The 17,407-nt window shown below is 38.6% G+C and overlaps 1 protein-coding gene across 1 annotated transcript in view; it reads right to left on the reverse strand.

Annotated features, from left to right (window-relative positions):
- Positions 1–10,507: 10,507 nt before the first annotated feature.
- Positions 10,508–17,407, reverse strand: part of tmem144b (transmembrane protein 144b) — a 9,492-nt gene continuing 2,592 nt past the window's right edge. Inside the window, exons 4-12 of the mRNA XM_044040840.1 lie at positions 17,059–17,158; positions 16,903–16,983; positions 16,701–16,779; positions 16,458–16,537; positions 15,600–15,718; positions 14,601–14,720; positions 12,577–12,674; positions 11,712–11,765; positions 10,508–10,972 (exon numbers count right to left, since the gene is read on the reverse strand). Of these exons, the coding sequence (XP_043896775.1) occupies positions 10,889–10,972; positions 11,712–11,765; positions 12,577–12,674; positions 14,601–14,720; positions 15,600–15,718; positions 16,458–16,537; positions 16,701–16,779; positions 16,903–16,983; positions 17,059–17,158 (815 nt within the window). The 3' untranslated portion in view covers positions 10,508–10,888. The remainder of the gene's footprint in view (positions 10,973–11,711; positions 11,766–12,576; positions 12,675–14,600; positions 14,721–15,599; positions 15,719–16,457; positions 16,538–16,700; positions 16,780–16,902; positions 16,984–17,058; positions 17,159–17,407) is intronic.

A 17,407-nucleotide genomic window follows, 5' to 3' on the forward strand; every position in this document is an offset into this window, starting at 1 on the left:
TCTCCAGGGCTGGAGCTGTGAAGGGTTATTCCACAGAATGTTATTAATATGAGATTCAAACATAGTGGTATTAAAGTAATAGAGGCATTATATGCCAACACTGTCATTGTAATATTGGGAGTGGAGTCAATATCATTAGTTATCATGACAGGAGGACATATTAGAGGTAAATGCATAGTTTACCAGGATCTTTAAGTGGGAGATTTAGTTTCTGCCTGATATACAGCAGCAAGATTTCAGACAGGTTTTCACTGTGATTTGGTGACAATATCCCCACACACTTCTTTCTCTTTCCTTCCTTACTTTAATTCTCACCAGTGTGTAGGTGTTGTGTTGCAAGAGGATTGTTGCTCTCTGTCTGTCTGTCCCATTCTTGAGAAATATGAAAAGCCCTGTGGAAATTTCTTCTTTCTTTTGGAGAAACAGGTTCACTTGGACTTTATAATGACATGAATTCAATTTGGTGGTCAAAGCACAAAAGGTCAAGATGACTTGGACCTCATCTCCAGCTCATTCTTCTGAAACATTCACTATATACTGTAGCTATAAAGCAGTATTGATGCAGTATTGAATGATTAAATGACACACATGCTATTGTATATGTTGTATTTGACATTCAAGACAACTGCAGCCTCTGATGAAGGAGTGTTAGCCTGAGGCTATGACAGCAGAACAGATAGATAGACTCTCAGGCATCTCAGTTCTGTGTCATCGATCACTGGACTGATTGAACCCCACAGAAAACACTCTGGAGAACACACACACACACACGTTGCTAGCACCACAGTAACTTTTTATTCTACCCTTTTGTTCTTTACTGACGTTTATGGCAACAAATGATTTATATCAGCTCAGCAGCAACTCCACACTTGCCTGTTGAAAGGTCATTTTCATCAATGTCAGGACAGGTGATTAACCTAACCTGAAGTTAGTTCGGTTAGGTTAGGTTTTTAGATGCACAGCTTGCAGCCTGGCAGATAAGGGTTAGGTTGAAAGGAACTGTATTTTAAATGCTCTGCTGCTTCTTTTGGTCACAGTAAAAGTATCATTTACACCCACTGTTTCCCAGAATAGCTGGGTTTTTTAACTGAATTTCTTCATTTCAGTTCACATCCACTCGCCGGGTGGTCTGGTACCAAAACGTTGCAATAAATTCATCCAAGTTGGACAGTGTGCAGCCGGTTTTGTTTCCTCCATAAACTCCATAAAACACCTTATCACTTTTCTTTGGTGTAGTCTTTTTTATCTGTAGCGGCTCTAACAAGTGTTTTCATAATTTGTTATGCCTTTATGTAATAGCTGTGCCAGTAAGATTAAATGACTCTTGACGCAAGAGTAAGAGATACAATAATTCTGGATAACAACAGTGTACAAATGATCGTTGGTGTTAGCTTTACTTTGAGTTGATTGGTTTACATTGCCGTGCAGCGTGAATACAAATGCTCCGGCAGTGTGAGCGTAATGAGCCGACACATACCAGGTGCTGCACATTATTATGTTAGCACAGCTGCTGCTGACATTGACCCACTATGGCTGAGGCTACATAGGGCTGCCAAAACATTGGTCAGGTTCAATGGCGTGATCCTCACAATGTATTTTTACTGCTCCAGGAGACGCCCAGAAAGTCAAAATCTCTCTTATTTTCATTTTATGTAATAACAATGCTGTTCAGTGTTGTGTAACAAGCCATGCACGCACGTTATTGGTCTGCTGTTGTTTGTTTCAGTTTGAAAAGCTGCCTGCATGCTCCCATAGTCAATAAAGTGACAGTATCAGCACCAAACTTGCAGAACACACAGACACACACACTCTCTCTCTCTCTCTCTCACACACACAGCTATTCTTCTCGGGACACTGAAGTGATGTCCATTCATTTGAACAGCCTAAACACAGGGTTATCCCTAACCTTAACCATAACCAGTTAATGCCTATCCTTAACACAATTCAATCTCAGCATCTAAACTTAACCAGTTCCTCTGCCTCATTAGGACCAGCTTTTGGTCTCCATGAGGACTACTGGTCCTGACAAGGTCAGTATTTATGCCAGAAAAGTTCCTTCAAAGGTGACAAATACAGGTACACACGCATACACACAATCAAACAAATAATTCCTTTGTGAACAGAAATACGCAACACAAGTAAGCATCACAACACAGAAACACACTGTGTTGGTGCTGTAGCTTGTGGAGACACAGGAAACACTGATCATCTAACTTTCAAAAGAAAGCTTCCCCCGTGCACGCTCTGGTGCCCCGGTGTGCACCGCTGCTGTGTGTACAATATCAACAAAAACAAAACAAAAAGTCTGCCTGTAACATTTTAAAGTAAGCGCAGAATGACATGTTTGCATGTCGGCTGATCTGAGTCAGAGGTTAGAAGCTATAGAGATATTCAAAGATGTTTAGTATTTATAAACATTTATGTTTTCTGCAAGCTTAACTGACAAAAAACAAAGAACGAAAAACACTTACATTAAATGTAATGTTTATTTGAACTGTTGGGTGTTAAGGTCTACTTAAAAAAATGTAGTGGCTGCAGATATACTGTATGATGATGTTATACAGCGTCCAGATCTACTGAAACAGACCTTTCTGAATTAATCAATGTTTGTTTATAGAAAATCTAGATTTCAATAAAACATGACAGTGAAGGCACCACTTCAAATGCACCCTGCCACATCTCCATATGCTCTTCATACATAACTGATTTGCTGAGTGGTAATACATTAATGACCTCTGGTCGCCTGCAATCAGCTTCTCTTGTCATGTGGGTGGGGGGGATTAAGGGTTATCCAAGGAAACATAAAGGTAAAATAATTGTTTTTCAAATGCAACAGTTAAAACACAAATGTATTTTTAAAAAAATGCATACAACCTCTGTGAATCTACATATAGAAGGTGTAATATAGTTGTATTTCTGCACACGGGAAGCAATTTTTTTTATGTCAGGACACAACTTTGAGCTCACAAAAACAGCCAGAAGTGAATTCTACTCCTAAAACCTCTGCTCCTTCAGTAGTTTGACAGGATAAATGTTCCCCCGATGCCATTCACCTCTGCACTAAACACACTCTCTGTCAGGTCTGATAGTTTTGCTTGACAGAGCTTGTTTTCAGATGACAGCAGCAGCCTACAAACAGCGTTATTTCTGTTCACGACAGCCCCACAGAGGCAGAACAACACATTTTCCATAGTGCAACTCCAACAACAGCAATACATCTCAGTTTTATGTCCTTTTTTAGTCAATACACTTCATATTTGATTTCTTTTCTGGCAAAAGAACTTGTGTTTACTCTCTGGACGTGACTTTGTATTTGTGTGTATGTTGAGCAGCGGACTCTGGCTCTCTCCCACTATCTCTCTTTGTTACCGTGTGGACAGATAAGACGCAGCAGCAGATGGATACTTCTATGAGGCATAACAGCATTTCGTGCGGAGCCCACTTCACACTTTAGAATCAGACACACTGTTTGAATTCACCACGAGAGACCTTCACTTTTCATTGAACAAAGGGAACAAGCCTAATCAATTCTATTCTCTCAGACTGTCATTTACATACCTGAGACTGTGCCTGTTATTTATTCATGTAGTTTTACTATACAGATGCACCACGACTACAAAGGAAATAAATGGAATGCATATAACATCTGTACTAAGACGCTGTCATTCCGTAATTATTTGACAAATTGCGTAGCAGAGTGTGTTTATAAGGTCATTTATCAGTTACGGAGCTGCTTTGGAGTCAAGGAAGTTCTTAATTGACTTCCTCTGTTCTGTGTCAAAAGAGATGCTAGTCCTGAAATGCTTAATAACTACATCTCAAATATGTCTTTATGCACAACCATGATGCTTAGCAACAGCTGTGGCCATTGTCTGCGCCGTCTGTGCAACCCATTCTTGTGATGAAAGCAACATGCAACAGTGTATTTTTAACTTTTAACTACATGTTTACTGTGTTGTCAAGTGAAAAAAATATAGATCTTGTTGCACACATATTCCTGTTATGTCTCCTTATATCTTACACTTTGAATGACACCTTTCTTGTAAAGGAACCCTTTTTGTAACATATGAAAGAATGCTAATTATTATTTTGTAATATGTATAATTCCAAAAATGTCTAGTGATTTGTTTTCATCCCAAATGTTTTGCACTTTAGCTTCCTCTGTTTTATAATTTTTTATATTTTCTCGTCATATGTAAACTTATTTTCATTATTTATTTTGCTCAGGACTTCATATGTGTCCGAGTAGTGTTTTTTCATTAGTTTTATGCTCTTTCTGTCAGGAATTAAATGGAGACTGCCTCCAAAAAATGTTTCTTTTACCCCACCAGTTACACAGTTATAGAAACAAATGTCTTTAAGTTGGAATGCTGAAACTGCACAGATCTCTGAGTATACACTACATGGTTATAAGTGGTATGACACTCACAAATGCAAAAGCTATTGTGATTGATGTGACAATAGAGCAGGACAGGTTTTAATACAAGATGCCAGAATGGAAAAAGATCAGAGGGAAACAAAGAGGACGGGAAATGGATCCTGTCAAACTTATGACATATTAATATATAATTTAATTTTGGGAAAACCAAAAATGCGGGAACAGAATCTCTCTCTCAGTAAATGATCTTGTTTATTCAATTTACAAATGGCACAGATGTGATCACTCTGCTAACAACTGGTGCTGTTGCCAACACAGCTGCACCTTATATGACCATTTTGTTTTATCTATTCGTTCTTGGCTGAGTTCCTCTTTCTCTGCAGTCACACAGGGAGATTTCCCCTCGGTGAAAGACATTAGAAAAGGTCTATAGTTTCGGCTGAAAATACCACAGCCTCGCTGTTCCCTTTTACATAAGCATTTTGAAAGGACTGATAGACCCCTTAAAGTGCCTCATAATTGATGTAAGAAAAACTTGAATTTTAACTTCACCTGTGGAGAATAACACTCAAGCTTTGGTTCAGTGGGAGACCTCAAATTAAGCTCCAAACTGAAGAGATGAATTAAAGGAGTGGACTGCAGTGAGTGCAAAAAGAGGGACACCACTGATTGCACTTGGTAGCTAATTCCAATTCCACCACCGGAAAACCAAAAAACATTGCATTACGTGGCCATATGAGATGATGACCCTTGGAGAAATGCAACGGCTGAGAAGGAGAATTGCCTTTAAGGGCCACTCCCAGAAGTGTCTCCGTAGACATGAATAAGTGACTTGAATTTGATTTGGACAGCGTTTGGCAGCCAGTGGAGGTCAAAAAGCTGCAGTGACCTAAAGAATGTGTACATACATACATATACATACATATATATATATACATATATGTATACGTATATATGTGTATATATGTATATACACACATATATGTATATACATATATACACATATAAATATATATATATAAATATATATTTATATGTGTATATATGTATGTATATATATATACACACATATATATATACATATACATATATACACATATAAATATATATATATATAAATATATATTTATATGTGTATGTATGTATATATATATATACACACATACATATATATTTATATGTGTATATATATATATATATATATATATATATATATATAAATAAATAAATAAGCATGGCCATTTTAGGAGAGCCACTCAACAGATTTCGTAAGAGCGTGCGAGATGAAAAATAAATTTCATGTTTTCCCATGAAGTAAATAAAAAGGATCACCTCCTCCTCTGCTCAAATGAAGAATAATTGCATTGTTCCTCTAAACGGCACCTTTTTGAAGTTGAACCCAAAGGTGAACAACAAAAAGACTATTGGCATGCGTGCTGTGATGAACGCACACTGTCCAAAAGGGAAGCAGAAATTCACTCCATGGGAAATTTCAGGACTTCTGTTGATGGAAGATTCTATGATTGTTTCAAAAGGAGATGGAAGAAAGGTGCATGGTGGGAAACTAATACCGGCAATTGAGAATCGGGGAAAATAGGTAACTGTAATTTCCAACACAACAGCTTTTGGCAATAAGGCAGTCCCATTTGCTTCCTGGTGCCAAGAATCACAGCCATTGGACAGTCATATATATTGATTTATAATAAAAAGGTAAAAAATATGTGCGTTGAAAAATAAATATCTACACGTTTATTACCCCCAACTGTCATAAAAAAACAAGAAAAATATTTTGGAAATCTTTTAAAAACAGACAAAAAGTATTCTACAAACAAAAGTATTACAATGTCCACACTCAGTTCTCGCATAGAGCTCTGGACGTCTCATGACTCAGTTTGATTATGCCATCATGCAGGGCAGGAAAAGCTTCATGAGCGGCGCCAGTGCCGTTTTCGAGCTGTCACGAGTTCAGTGCACACTTTAAATCCATGGAGATCGAGCTGTATATCGCAGGACTTGATATAACTGACCTTTATAACGCCCCTGCTGTGCTATTCATCAGCAGGAGCCGGCAATTTTCCAGACGAAGTGATGCTCAACTTTCTGATAAACTTTCATCCAACTCCAGAGAAAGGTTAGAAATAGCAGAAAAATCACGTTAAATAAATATAATAACACATGTTCTGCCTTTGCTGCCTCTCTGGATCTTTGATGATCTGATAAAATGCTCTGTTCTTTGTTCTGGCAGCCACCATCTTCACTCTTTATGAGCACAGCCGGTGAAGAGATGAGTTGCCTGACATAATTTCCTGGTCGCCAGCTCCCAGAGCTGCAAGCAGTGAAATAAATAGGCCGTGTCAAGTCAAATATGTTGTTTCTTCTGACCATTAGTATCAAACATGGCTGTTCACCTAGATCTGATTGGATTTTGACTGATGAGACACGCAACGCCGTTCCATCAAGTTTAGTGTGTTTGACTTAAAGGACTCAGTCTTGTACAGAAACCTTTCCTTCTAATGAACCTCAGACTTCCATATTTCAAAACTAATCCATCTTTTTTACATTTTTTTTTGACATTTCGTACTGAGATGGCTTTAACTACATTGTAGAGATGGATGACCACAATGCGTTCAGTAAATAACTTCTATTTTGAGCGCAGATTTTTTCCGAATATTAAACCTATACCTGCCAGTGCTGTCTCTTAGCGGGGATGTGTAAATCTGCACTGGACATGTTATTCAATACGAGCCAATGAATGAGTTAAACAAAGCATGTTAATTGTGGTTTAAGTGGGTGACACTGAAATGACTTGTAGCAACGGATTCCCTTATTATCAACTCTTATTTTCACACTGACATTGACGCAAGCATAGCATCCTCATTCCATACACACCATAGGTTCCTGAGACATTTTTCTTCATTCACCTGCCCACTAGCTGTCACCTCTGGGGGTTTTCTGTTCAGCTCATTACCTGAACTTCATCCTCTGCACACCCAGGGTATCTCATCTGAGGACAACTTCTGTTTGTGTATATGTAGACAGCAGCTAAGAGCTACTCTCCCGCCCTCCCGGTTATTGATTAATCCATAAATCCATAAAATTTACCAGCCTGCGTGTGTCATCATGGTGACGTCTGCTTAGCCTTTTCTGTACGTGTGTGTATTCTTAATGCAGGGCATCAATATATGTGTATGTGCATACACATACACATATATACTACTCTACACTGCTGTAATATATCTTTTTACCACATGGTACTGTGTATTTTAATAAAAATAAATTAACACATTTAGTTAAACATTTAAAATGTGAAACATAATAATATTTATGCATTTAAAGTATTTTACATGTTCATTTATCAACACTCTGTAGGTGGCAGTAATGAGGCTTAAGCACTTGGCGTCACTTGCCATTCAAACAGAACAAGGAAGTACCCCGCTGTTCCAATTGAAGAGATCGTACTTCTGTACTCTAGTCGTACTTCTCAAGTATGCAAGTACATACTTTAAATAAACTGTACCTGGAAGTACAGCAACTAAAAGACTCCCAGAGGAAACAAAGGTATGCTATGGGGAACTATTTTCAAGTGGCACTCATTTTAAGGCAAAGCATGAATCTTTTTTGACATGACTTAAAAAAACAAGACCTCCCACAGTCACCTCTGCTGCTTGTAGTGGCCTGTACAGTTGGGTCGGATTTTCTGCAAAAATCTCAACAATGTGATGTGATGTGCATACTCGTGTGCCTCGGGGTAAACATTACTGACTCCCAGCACAACATGGAATTCAACAGAAACCCAACAAAAGCACAAAGGGCAAAGGAAGGGTTCTTCAAACACAGTGACTGAAGTCGAGCAAGACTAGACTTTAGTTACCTCATCAGTGTGCATCTTTTCCGTGAATAATTTGGAAAACATTTGCAACTGTGTCCATGTGTGCAGACATATGCGTGTGTGAACTAAAGCTGACAAAGCATTTTACTGCGGCCGTGCGCATACACGATTTATGTCTCTCACTGTGATAATCCCCTTTAAGAACATAGCCATACCAAACCATAACAAAATTGGTGTTTGGTAAGAATTGCTTCAGTTTTAACGACAAAACAGTTTCAATTTCATGTCTCTGCATGAGCAGAGCAGAATGTGACTCAAGCGTTGAATACACCTTACATGCCGTCTGTGAACCACGAGCCATCAACGGCGACAAATAATGACCCAACACTCCAGCTTTTTCCTCTCCGCTTTAACATTTCAATGATGCATTGAAACAATGGCGGTGAATCAAGGACGACGCTCAGTTTCGGAGATTAAGTATGTTTTGCAGTGATCTGCAGACGCTCCACAGATCCTCTTAATGACTTCATTTGGATTGTGGATTCATGTTGATGAATTAAACTGGAAATAACTCTTTTCTACAAAACCCCAAACTCCTCCTCTGTGAGTTAGGAATAAACTGGAGTCGAGGGGGAGGGGGCAGGTTATTAAGTGTTTGACCCACAATTAACAGCGGAGTTGCTCCAGGGAACGTGGAAAGCTATAACTAAATGATCTATGTTTCACAAACACCATTTGCAATTTCTACAACAGCTCTGTTTCTCATTAACAAGTTATTTTCCATTCTCTTCAAAGAGTATTTGGATACTGGGATTATGTCACTCTATTAAGAGTGCAAATCCAAAGTAAAGCAAATCTTCTCTTAGAAATGTAAAAAATACTTAATAGCTCACTTGCTAATAGCAAGCTAATCAGGCTGAGACTATAGATTAGCCAGTGTCTTGCTAATGCTTAACAATAAAATTACATTGTGGAGATTAGGGAGCAAAATGTTGCCTATGTTGGTCAATTACACTTGTCCATTAATGCATGTACTTTACTAAAAGAACTTCAAAACAGAGCCTTTGGATCTCTAACCTTTGAACATGCTATATGTACTAGCTACCTCACTTACTGTATGTTATAGTAAAATTATCTACAAAAGCATAACCAGAAACACTCATATGATTCAAACACAAATCTGTTTGAATTCAGTTGACTTGAGATACAAGTTTGTTTTGAAGGCTACGTTAATTACATGCAATCTTAATGTCCCTCATCGAGGATTTGTGTCCCGTTACAGCAGCGGTTTTACATTTAAATGAGGCAGATCTAAGACAAAGAACATGTTAGCCTGACTTTCTCTCTGGTGGCTTTTACATGTCCCCTGTGACAGTGTCTGTCCACTGAAGTGGACAATTCCTTGGAGATAAGGACTGTAGGAAAAAAAGGTGCTGTAAAAGCCAATGTATAGGAAACCAAGGTTGTTTTTTTTACCCTCCCTTTTCCATGAGAAAACAAAAGGCCAGTTTCTCTCAAACTTTGTTCAGATTTGTTTTCTTACACTAAATTTGTTCTCTCAAACATTGTTTCCACATTTTCTTTGGCCAGGATAATCCATCAACCTGATGGGTGATTTACACAGCGTGACTATCGTACATGTGCTTTGGGGCAGTGACAAGAAAAAAAAAAAAAGGTCATCGCAAGCTGTCAAATTACGTCAAGCATCACAATGCCACAAATGTTAGCCACGATCAGGAGCGTGCAGTGAGCATGCTGATGGCAGACATGTCAACCAAAGCAGTGTCTGCAGAATTGAACGTCCATCAATCCACCGTCAATTGTCCAAGAGTTTGACAGCAGTGTGAACTGTGCACGAAAAACATGTCATCATGCCAGAGCAAAAACCTACTAAAGTGTCAACTGGAAATCACCATTGTGCGACTCAAATGAAAACGGTTTGACGGTTTCTGAAAGCTGAGAAGTTGCATAACAAAACCAACATGTGCTTATTACGGTAATTTCACTCACGCTGTTGCAGGACGCCAGCGAATCAGCGCCTTTGTCACCAGAGAGGAGAGACTTGGAAAAACGCCTGTACATAGTTTCCATTTCTTTGCGCCTGTTTTTGGACATTGAGACAAAAACTCAAATTTAACACGCAAAATCTGGTGTTCATGTACAACTGCAGTGCTTTTTCTACATAAAACTTCATTTTAAATTGTTCCGCCAAAAAGGCAAAAATACTGATGGAGGACGGAGGACAATATTAAATATTTTTTAATGTTTTTTTTACAAAAATACAAATAAATGTCAAGTGCTGACAAAACCACCACATGTTTATTGTATGAATGAAAATGTGCCTTACAGCCCCTTTGAAAAAAAACTGCTAAAGTGATAAACGTGTGGATATTCTGTGAACAAAGAACATTTTCAGCAACAACATAGAACAAACTTCCTCTCTTCCAACCAAACAGCATGAAGAGGGGGCTCTTGTCAGAGTCTGCCACCCGATGTCGGCTCAGATTATAATCCCCGTTAATTCAAAATGACATTTGGCAAATCAAAGAGCCTTGCACTGAACCCTGCTATCGTGTATTTGGGTTTAATCTGATTTAATTCAAAGAGTTTTATATAAAAGAAAACCCAAGGACATTTTCTGAACCAGTCAAGGAGCTGAAGGAAGACAACAATCCGCCGCGTTAGAGCTTTGAGACGGCGGTGAGCAAGGAGCCAGCGAGGACCACACAGGTGGCCAAAAAAAAGATAAAGCAGTTGGCCAAACCCTGAAGGGAAGAAGAATTGAGGTTAACTCGTGACAAATGGAGTTTGTTGTTTTGCCAGTGGGCAGTAAATTCACTAAGTGAGTACAGTTCTACACAGAATTCAGCACAAGTTTGAATGTCACAAGAGTTAAATTTCATCCAGTGGTAAATACAAAAGGCCATATAGACATTATTATAATAATATTAAAACAATTATTTGGATAAGTGATATACACAAAGAGCAAGAGGAGAATGTGGATGCAGTTCTGGCTACTGTCTTCTGTGTTAGTAACATGATCATCTTAATTAAAGGTCCAGTGTGTACAATTTAATTGACATTGTTTTCATTTGGCAGACATTGAAAATAAAAACAACTATAATTCATTTTCAAAACTCAATGTGAATTGTTTTAAATTATTCTTACAATAGCCCACAATGGACAGACTTAACAACGTTTGAGTTTAATGCTCACTGGAGGCTATGTATTCAGCTGCAACATGTAACTTCACCAATAAATGTTTTTTACACACTGTGCCTTTAAATAATACGGTCAATCAACACTGTTTAATTTCAGGCCATCTTTAGGTGAAAGACCAGAATAGTTGTCTTTGAACCGGCATTTTAGAAACACGGGTATTGACGTCGCCTTGTTTCGCTCATATTGCATTCATCTGGTCTAGGGTAGCTATATAGAATATAATTAGATGTCATAGCATCTATTTCAAAGCTACTGAATGGAAATGTTCAGTGTAATGCTCACCTTAATCTCCTTAAAAATCAGTGATCCCCACATTGCTGCAACCAGACTGTATCCCTGCAGAGGAGAAACCGAAACAAGGTGTTCTTTGAGCACAGCCCGCTGGCGCGGAGCATTTCCCTCGAATGTGTTTCCACTTTGAAGAGCACTGAACGTTTTTGAAATTACAAACAGCTTTTGACACATGGCTTAAGAGGGAAAACGGGGGGAGAGAATAACAAATATGTTTTAAGATTTAACCCTTCTCTTCAAGCATTTAATTAATGTGTTTTCCACATAAATTTGACTGAACCTTTTCTCTTTTGTGGGGATGTACTACCACAAATACTGCACTTAAGACACGGGCATGAAAATTACCGTAATGTTTTATACATAACAGTGTTTGATAATACAGTACCAGCTGTAGGGTGATATTGGCACTTTTTGTTCACATCATAATGTTTCATTCATCATCCCTCAATGAAAGCTCACGTCAGAAACTATATGGTGCAAGTGGTTGACAGAATGAATCCTCATTTTCTCTTTTAACGCACAGGACAAACATTTCTTTTTGGGAAATGAACCGTTGCTTTCTAAAGACACTGTCAGCTTTGTTCATCAGCAACCAGAGACAAAAATCACATCTAGAGGCAGGAATAAACTCTGCAATACTACATAGAATAAAAATCATTTTACCATTCTATTTTCTTTGAATTTTGACATCTGAAGGGCTTTAAAAAGGTGTCCCAGACGACAGTGAGGAAAATTGAAAGGACTAAAACCTTTCCAAAATGAGTACAAACATTTTGAATGTGTTACAACCCGAGCAGTGTTGGTCTCAACAATGGCAGTAAATACGCCGGCATTCATTTCTCGATGCTTTACTTACTGCAGAGGTGATTGGAAAGGTGATGACTGCACTCAAGTAGTTATTAGCCAGGAACCAGCAGTATGTAGCCAATGCCCACATCAGCCCAGACAACAGACCTGATGAGCAGAATGAGACGACAGAATGCACAAGTGCGTCAGTCAATACGACTCGGACAAAGAAATGTGTTCACAACACAGGCAGGCATTGGGAAGAAAACCCCCAAAACTCATAATTAGAATAATGTGCTCAGGAAAGAAACAGGAGCTGGTGACTTGATTTTTAAGAGCAAATCGTCCGTCATTATGGCCAAAAACGTCACCTGCAACCAGCTATCAATTACACTAGTGTACATTCATTAGTGTTGTGCTTTATCATTATTTTTCCTCTAAGTGGTAACCGACGTCACAGGTTATTGACGAACAGTTGAGACCATGAAATCCTCTGGAAAATGTAGAATGACGTTCATTCTTATTTTTATTATTCCTACTGCCCAGCTAGCATCAAATGGGAACCACAGAACTAATAAAACCACTTTTTTTAGATGCAGTTGATGGTATGAACATCTGTCCTCAGTGATGACCTCCAACTATACCTTTAATACCACATGTTTATGGGGTCAAACTGTAAACCATAAATCTAAACTCGCACATTACAATGGATGCTATTAGTTTTCTCTCTGAGCCAACACATTCAGCCATTCCTTCACTAATATGTCTGCACTTGCAGCTTACTGCAAAGAACAGTTAACACGTCACAAATGTCAAATTGTAGTAATTATTAAACACTCTTGTTGCTCCAAATCCATCAACAGTTCAGGGGTTAACAGAGAGAGAGCGGGAGAAAAATATAAAGCTGGTGGAAAATGTGTTATTACAAGGCCAGCCACTCCATTTTTAGACTTTTTTGTGGGCCGCATGCCAATTCTGAGGGAGTAGAGTTTGTGGTTTTGGCATCAATGACATTGTTGATGTAAACAGGAGTTTCCTGCATACTTAGGGAATTCAGACGTCAAACTACTTGTGGTTTCGTGTCACTTGTTACAGCCTTAGTCTGAATATAAGTTGTTTTTTAAGTCATAACTTGTACAGATAACTACTTCATTTAAAAAATAAGGAGCCACAATTTGACACGTGTCACATCTTGCAGATATGATTGCAGAGTGTATTCGTCAATAAGCTGAATTAACTGTCTAATGAATTTCCAATGTTTCTCCATCTGTTGCTTCAAGTAAGTAAAAAGTGTAACGGCAAGTTTCTGTTCACGAAAAAAATGCTTGTGCAGATGTTTCAACATTCTTCCACTGTGCCATCCTGTGTTATCTCCGATACCTCCCTACAACCTCACCTCTTCTCTTCTACTAAAGCTGCCTCACCAGAAAACCTCTCAGACTGCCCTTTCTTGCAAAAGAATAACAACACACACACACACAAAAAAACACTCTTTCACACAATATTATTTAGCAATCATTTCCACAACAAAAAGTTAAAAGCCTGATGTTTAACAGTAAATGGCAAATGACCATTTACTAAATGACCATCTCAAAATAATTATAAAAATAAATATTTTACTCATAATTAAAACCATGATTTAACACCTCATGTACAACATTGCTCCTGAAAAATGTATGTTGCTAAAATTGGTGGATAAAGCACAGCGAGTATTTTATAGATTTGGATTTATTGACGTATACAAAAAGAAATGAAATAATGAACTCACATTTTATTTCTACTGCAAACCATTTCAATCCATAATTTGTTTAATAGGCTGAAGTTTCAATAGCACAATTACACAGTTCAGCAATGACTGAATTAAATGAAATATTCTTATACCGGATTCTCATTGGATATAATGGGAGAAAACACATATGGACTCAGGAGTGCGAGGAAATTAAGCCTAAGAGTGTGAAAGGAGTTTAGTGTAGGCCGCATCATTAAATACTGAACATGGTAAATCTCAAAGAGGCCATTTACCGTAAAGGCTGAATGAACTGGATTGTGCATGTGCATCGTTTGTAATTTGGCAGATCTGATTTGAGTGGTTACCTGGTAAGATGGCTCTGGAGTAAACCCTGGGTCTGTTGTTCATCGCAGCACAGTAGATGGCAAAGTACAACGTGCTCGCAAGAAAAATGCCAGAGCAATGTGCGTAAACATAGTCGAGGTCTGGGGAGAAAAAAAACAAGAATTGACAATTAAATTACTTTAAGAAATATCTACGTTTCTACGACGGAGTATTAGGGCCACGTTGAGAAAATGCAGGAGAGCAAGAAAATGCATCTTTTCCACAGAAAGAAACAGGTGGACTTGGAGGAAATCCTTGCTTTTGTAGAGGGGGAAATAGCTGGATGCATCAGCGGGCCTGCAGGTGTACTGCTGGCGTCAGAGACGCCGTGCTTGCCAGACTTCAACTCCTTCTGGATCTAAAATCTTAATTATCAGTCGGATTGTGTCATGAGAAACCACAAAACCCCTCTGAATTGCAGCTGATGCGTCCACCGATAACCCTGCAGTGGACCAGTTCCGGCTATTTCCCCTTCCACAAAAGCAATGATTTCCTCCAAGTCCACCTGGTTGTTTATGCGGAAAAGACGCATTTTCTTGCATATACTTTTTAAAGTCCTGATACTCATGACAATGTGATGCTGATGTGCTAAAAGATTAAGTATCTCCTTGTTTGTGAAACCCATTCTAAAAGTACAATTGCACAAAATGCTCCACAGTCCTCATTTTAACAACTCTCCTCTTCCAAAAAGACAGGTTACTATATTGTGACTTTATTCTTGTAAATTGAGACTCAATGTGGCCCTAATACATGCAATACAAAAAACTTGTGAATATTATAACAAAGCAGCAAAACACTGTATTGTGAAGTTCTTTAGTTCCCATCGAGGACTTCAGAGAGTCACAGACGATTGGATGTGAAGCTCAGCCCGCTGGAGCCATCTATTGCCGTTTATAAATCAACTTGAGCAGCACATCATGATTGTAATCGCTTTTTCATTTCTTGTAATTATAGCACAATTAAAAAACACAAATCCATACCATAGACACTGGCTCCATGGAAAATGCTATCCTCACATGATGAATGTGTCTTGATGTAGAAGAGTGGTACAAATGAGGCGCCAAACAGCAGACCTGACGTGATGGCCAGCATGCAGCCTCTGATGGAGAATAAAAACAACGCAAAAATTACTCGTTAAAAACCTTTAACATTAGCATTATTTACAGGATTTTCCAGTATTAATATCCTTTGAATTACAAATGTGTGTTCGCTCCATTATACCGTGAAGTTCATAGGCTTCAACTGGTTTTCCAAAATATGGATTTCTTTTTACTGGATTTGATGAATGTGCTGCCACTGTTGAAAATACACCATTTTAAAGTTTTTCAGTGTAACTCACCGAGCCCGATTGTGGCAGTGAAAAGTCTCAGGCTATCATTAAGTTACACACCTTTCACAATTTTCCCACTATAGTGCGAGGACAGAAAAAAACCCACCATTCTCCTTATTACAAGTCAGTGACGGATCGAGGATTGTGAAGCCTTATTTTAAGGTAAAATGATAATGACACTCAGAGTATCTCATGGCCTGGCATGGTCTAACAAACTCCTTAAATTAAATCAAGATTAATGGCGACCCTGACTCCTCGATCTACTCGCTGATGCGGATACATTTAACCCGGTTCTTTTAATAGCCCATATCCCATCCCTTCATAAAGTTATGCGAAAAGTGTTTTTTCCATAATTGCTCTTACAAAAAAACAGGTGAAACTCTCAGTGGATGTAAGAAAAACGTTGTACATTGTTGCCTGGTAGTATTATTAATTAGTCTATATAGTATCATTCTGTATACAAGCAAAAATAAATTGCTTTAATGAGAAAATAATGAGTTGAGCTCACATGAACCGCCTGGTCTTTGGTCCTATGACATCTATCCAGAACTCCGAGGAACTTGGTCCAAAACTGCTTGAATTTGTCCTCTGCAAACAACGAAACAGCACCGCATCACAGAGCCTTGTTGTTTATCACACAGGATTGGCAGAGAATTCACCATGCCTCACAGTTTACCTGAGCAAATCATTTCTGTGAAGGTGTAGAAAAAAAACAAACAAACAAAAAGAAATGAGGAACCAATTTACTTACCCTGTCAATAAGTAGTGGAAGTGATTCGGAATCGGGATGCAACTCCACATCTGCCTTCACAAAGAAAAAGATCAGCCCACTGGAACAAATAAATTCATATCCATCAATTATAAAGAAACGCCTGCAATAATACATTTGATTGTTTTCGTAAAAAAAAGAGAAGAGAAGATGACTGCATTGAGAAGAGAGTGTGATGTTTAACCTCAGCAGACACAGTCCAGCTCCGCAGTAATTCAGTATTGGCCTGGGAACGTCCTCAGCATCAATCCCAAACCACCCAAACCTGGAAGACAGTCACATCGTTTCATAAACTCCAAAACTGATAAAAAAGAAAAGATCACACAGCGTTCTGACTCACCTCGCAGTGGCCCAACCCACCAACAAACTGGAGGATCCCCAAAATAAGGTTCCAAGACCAAGACCAATCGCTTTCACAATTGGAACAACTGCTAAATTTCCTGTGAACGACATGGATGAAAGATTTAAAAAGCTGTAGTGCGTAACTTTGGGTGATGACTGTATTCTGTCTCTGGTCTTTGAGAAGACGCCGCTTCCTTCATCTCTATCAAGCAAAACTATCAGACGTGACTGAGGGATCGTCTGTCTTTATACAGCGGCAATGTCGGAGAAGGTGGGAGCGTGAAGCATTGAACCAGTCGAGCTGCTGAACGACCGGGTTTTTTCCGAGCAGGAGAATTCACTTCTGA

The sequence above is a fragment of the Solea senegalensis genome, linkage group LG12 (genome assembly GCF_019176455.1).
Source record: "Solea senegalensis isolate Sse05_10M linkage group LG12, IFAPA_SoseM_1, whole genome shotgun sequence".
NCBI lineage: Eukaryota > Metazoa > Chordata > Actinopteri > Pleuronectiformes > Soleidae > Solea > Solea senegalensis.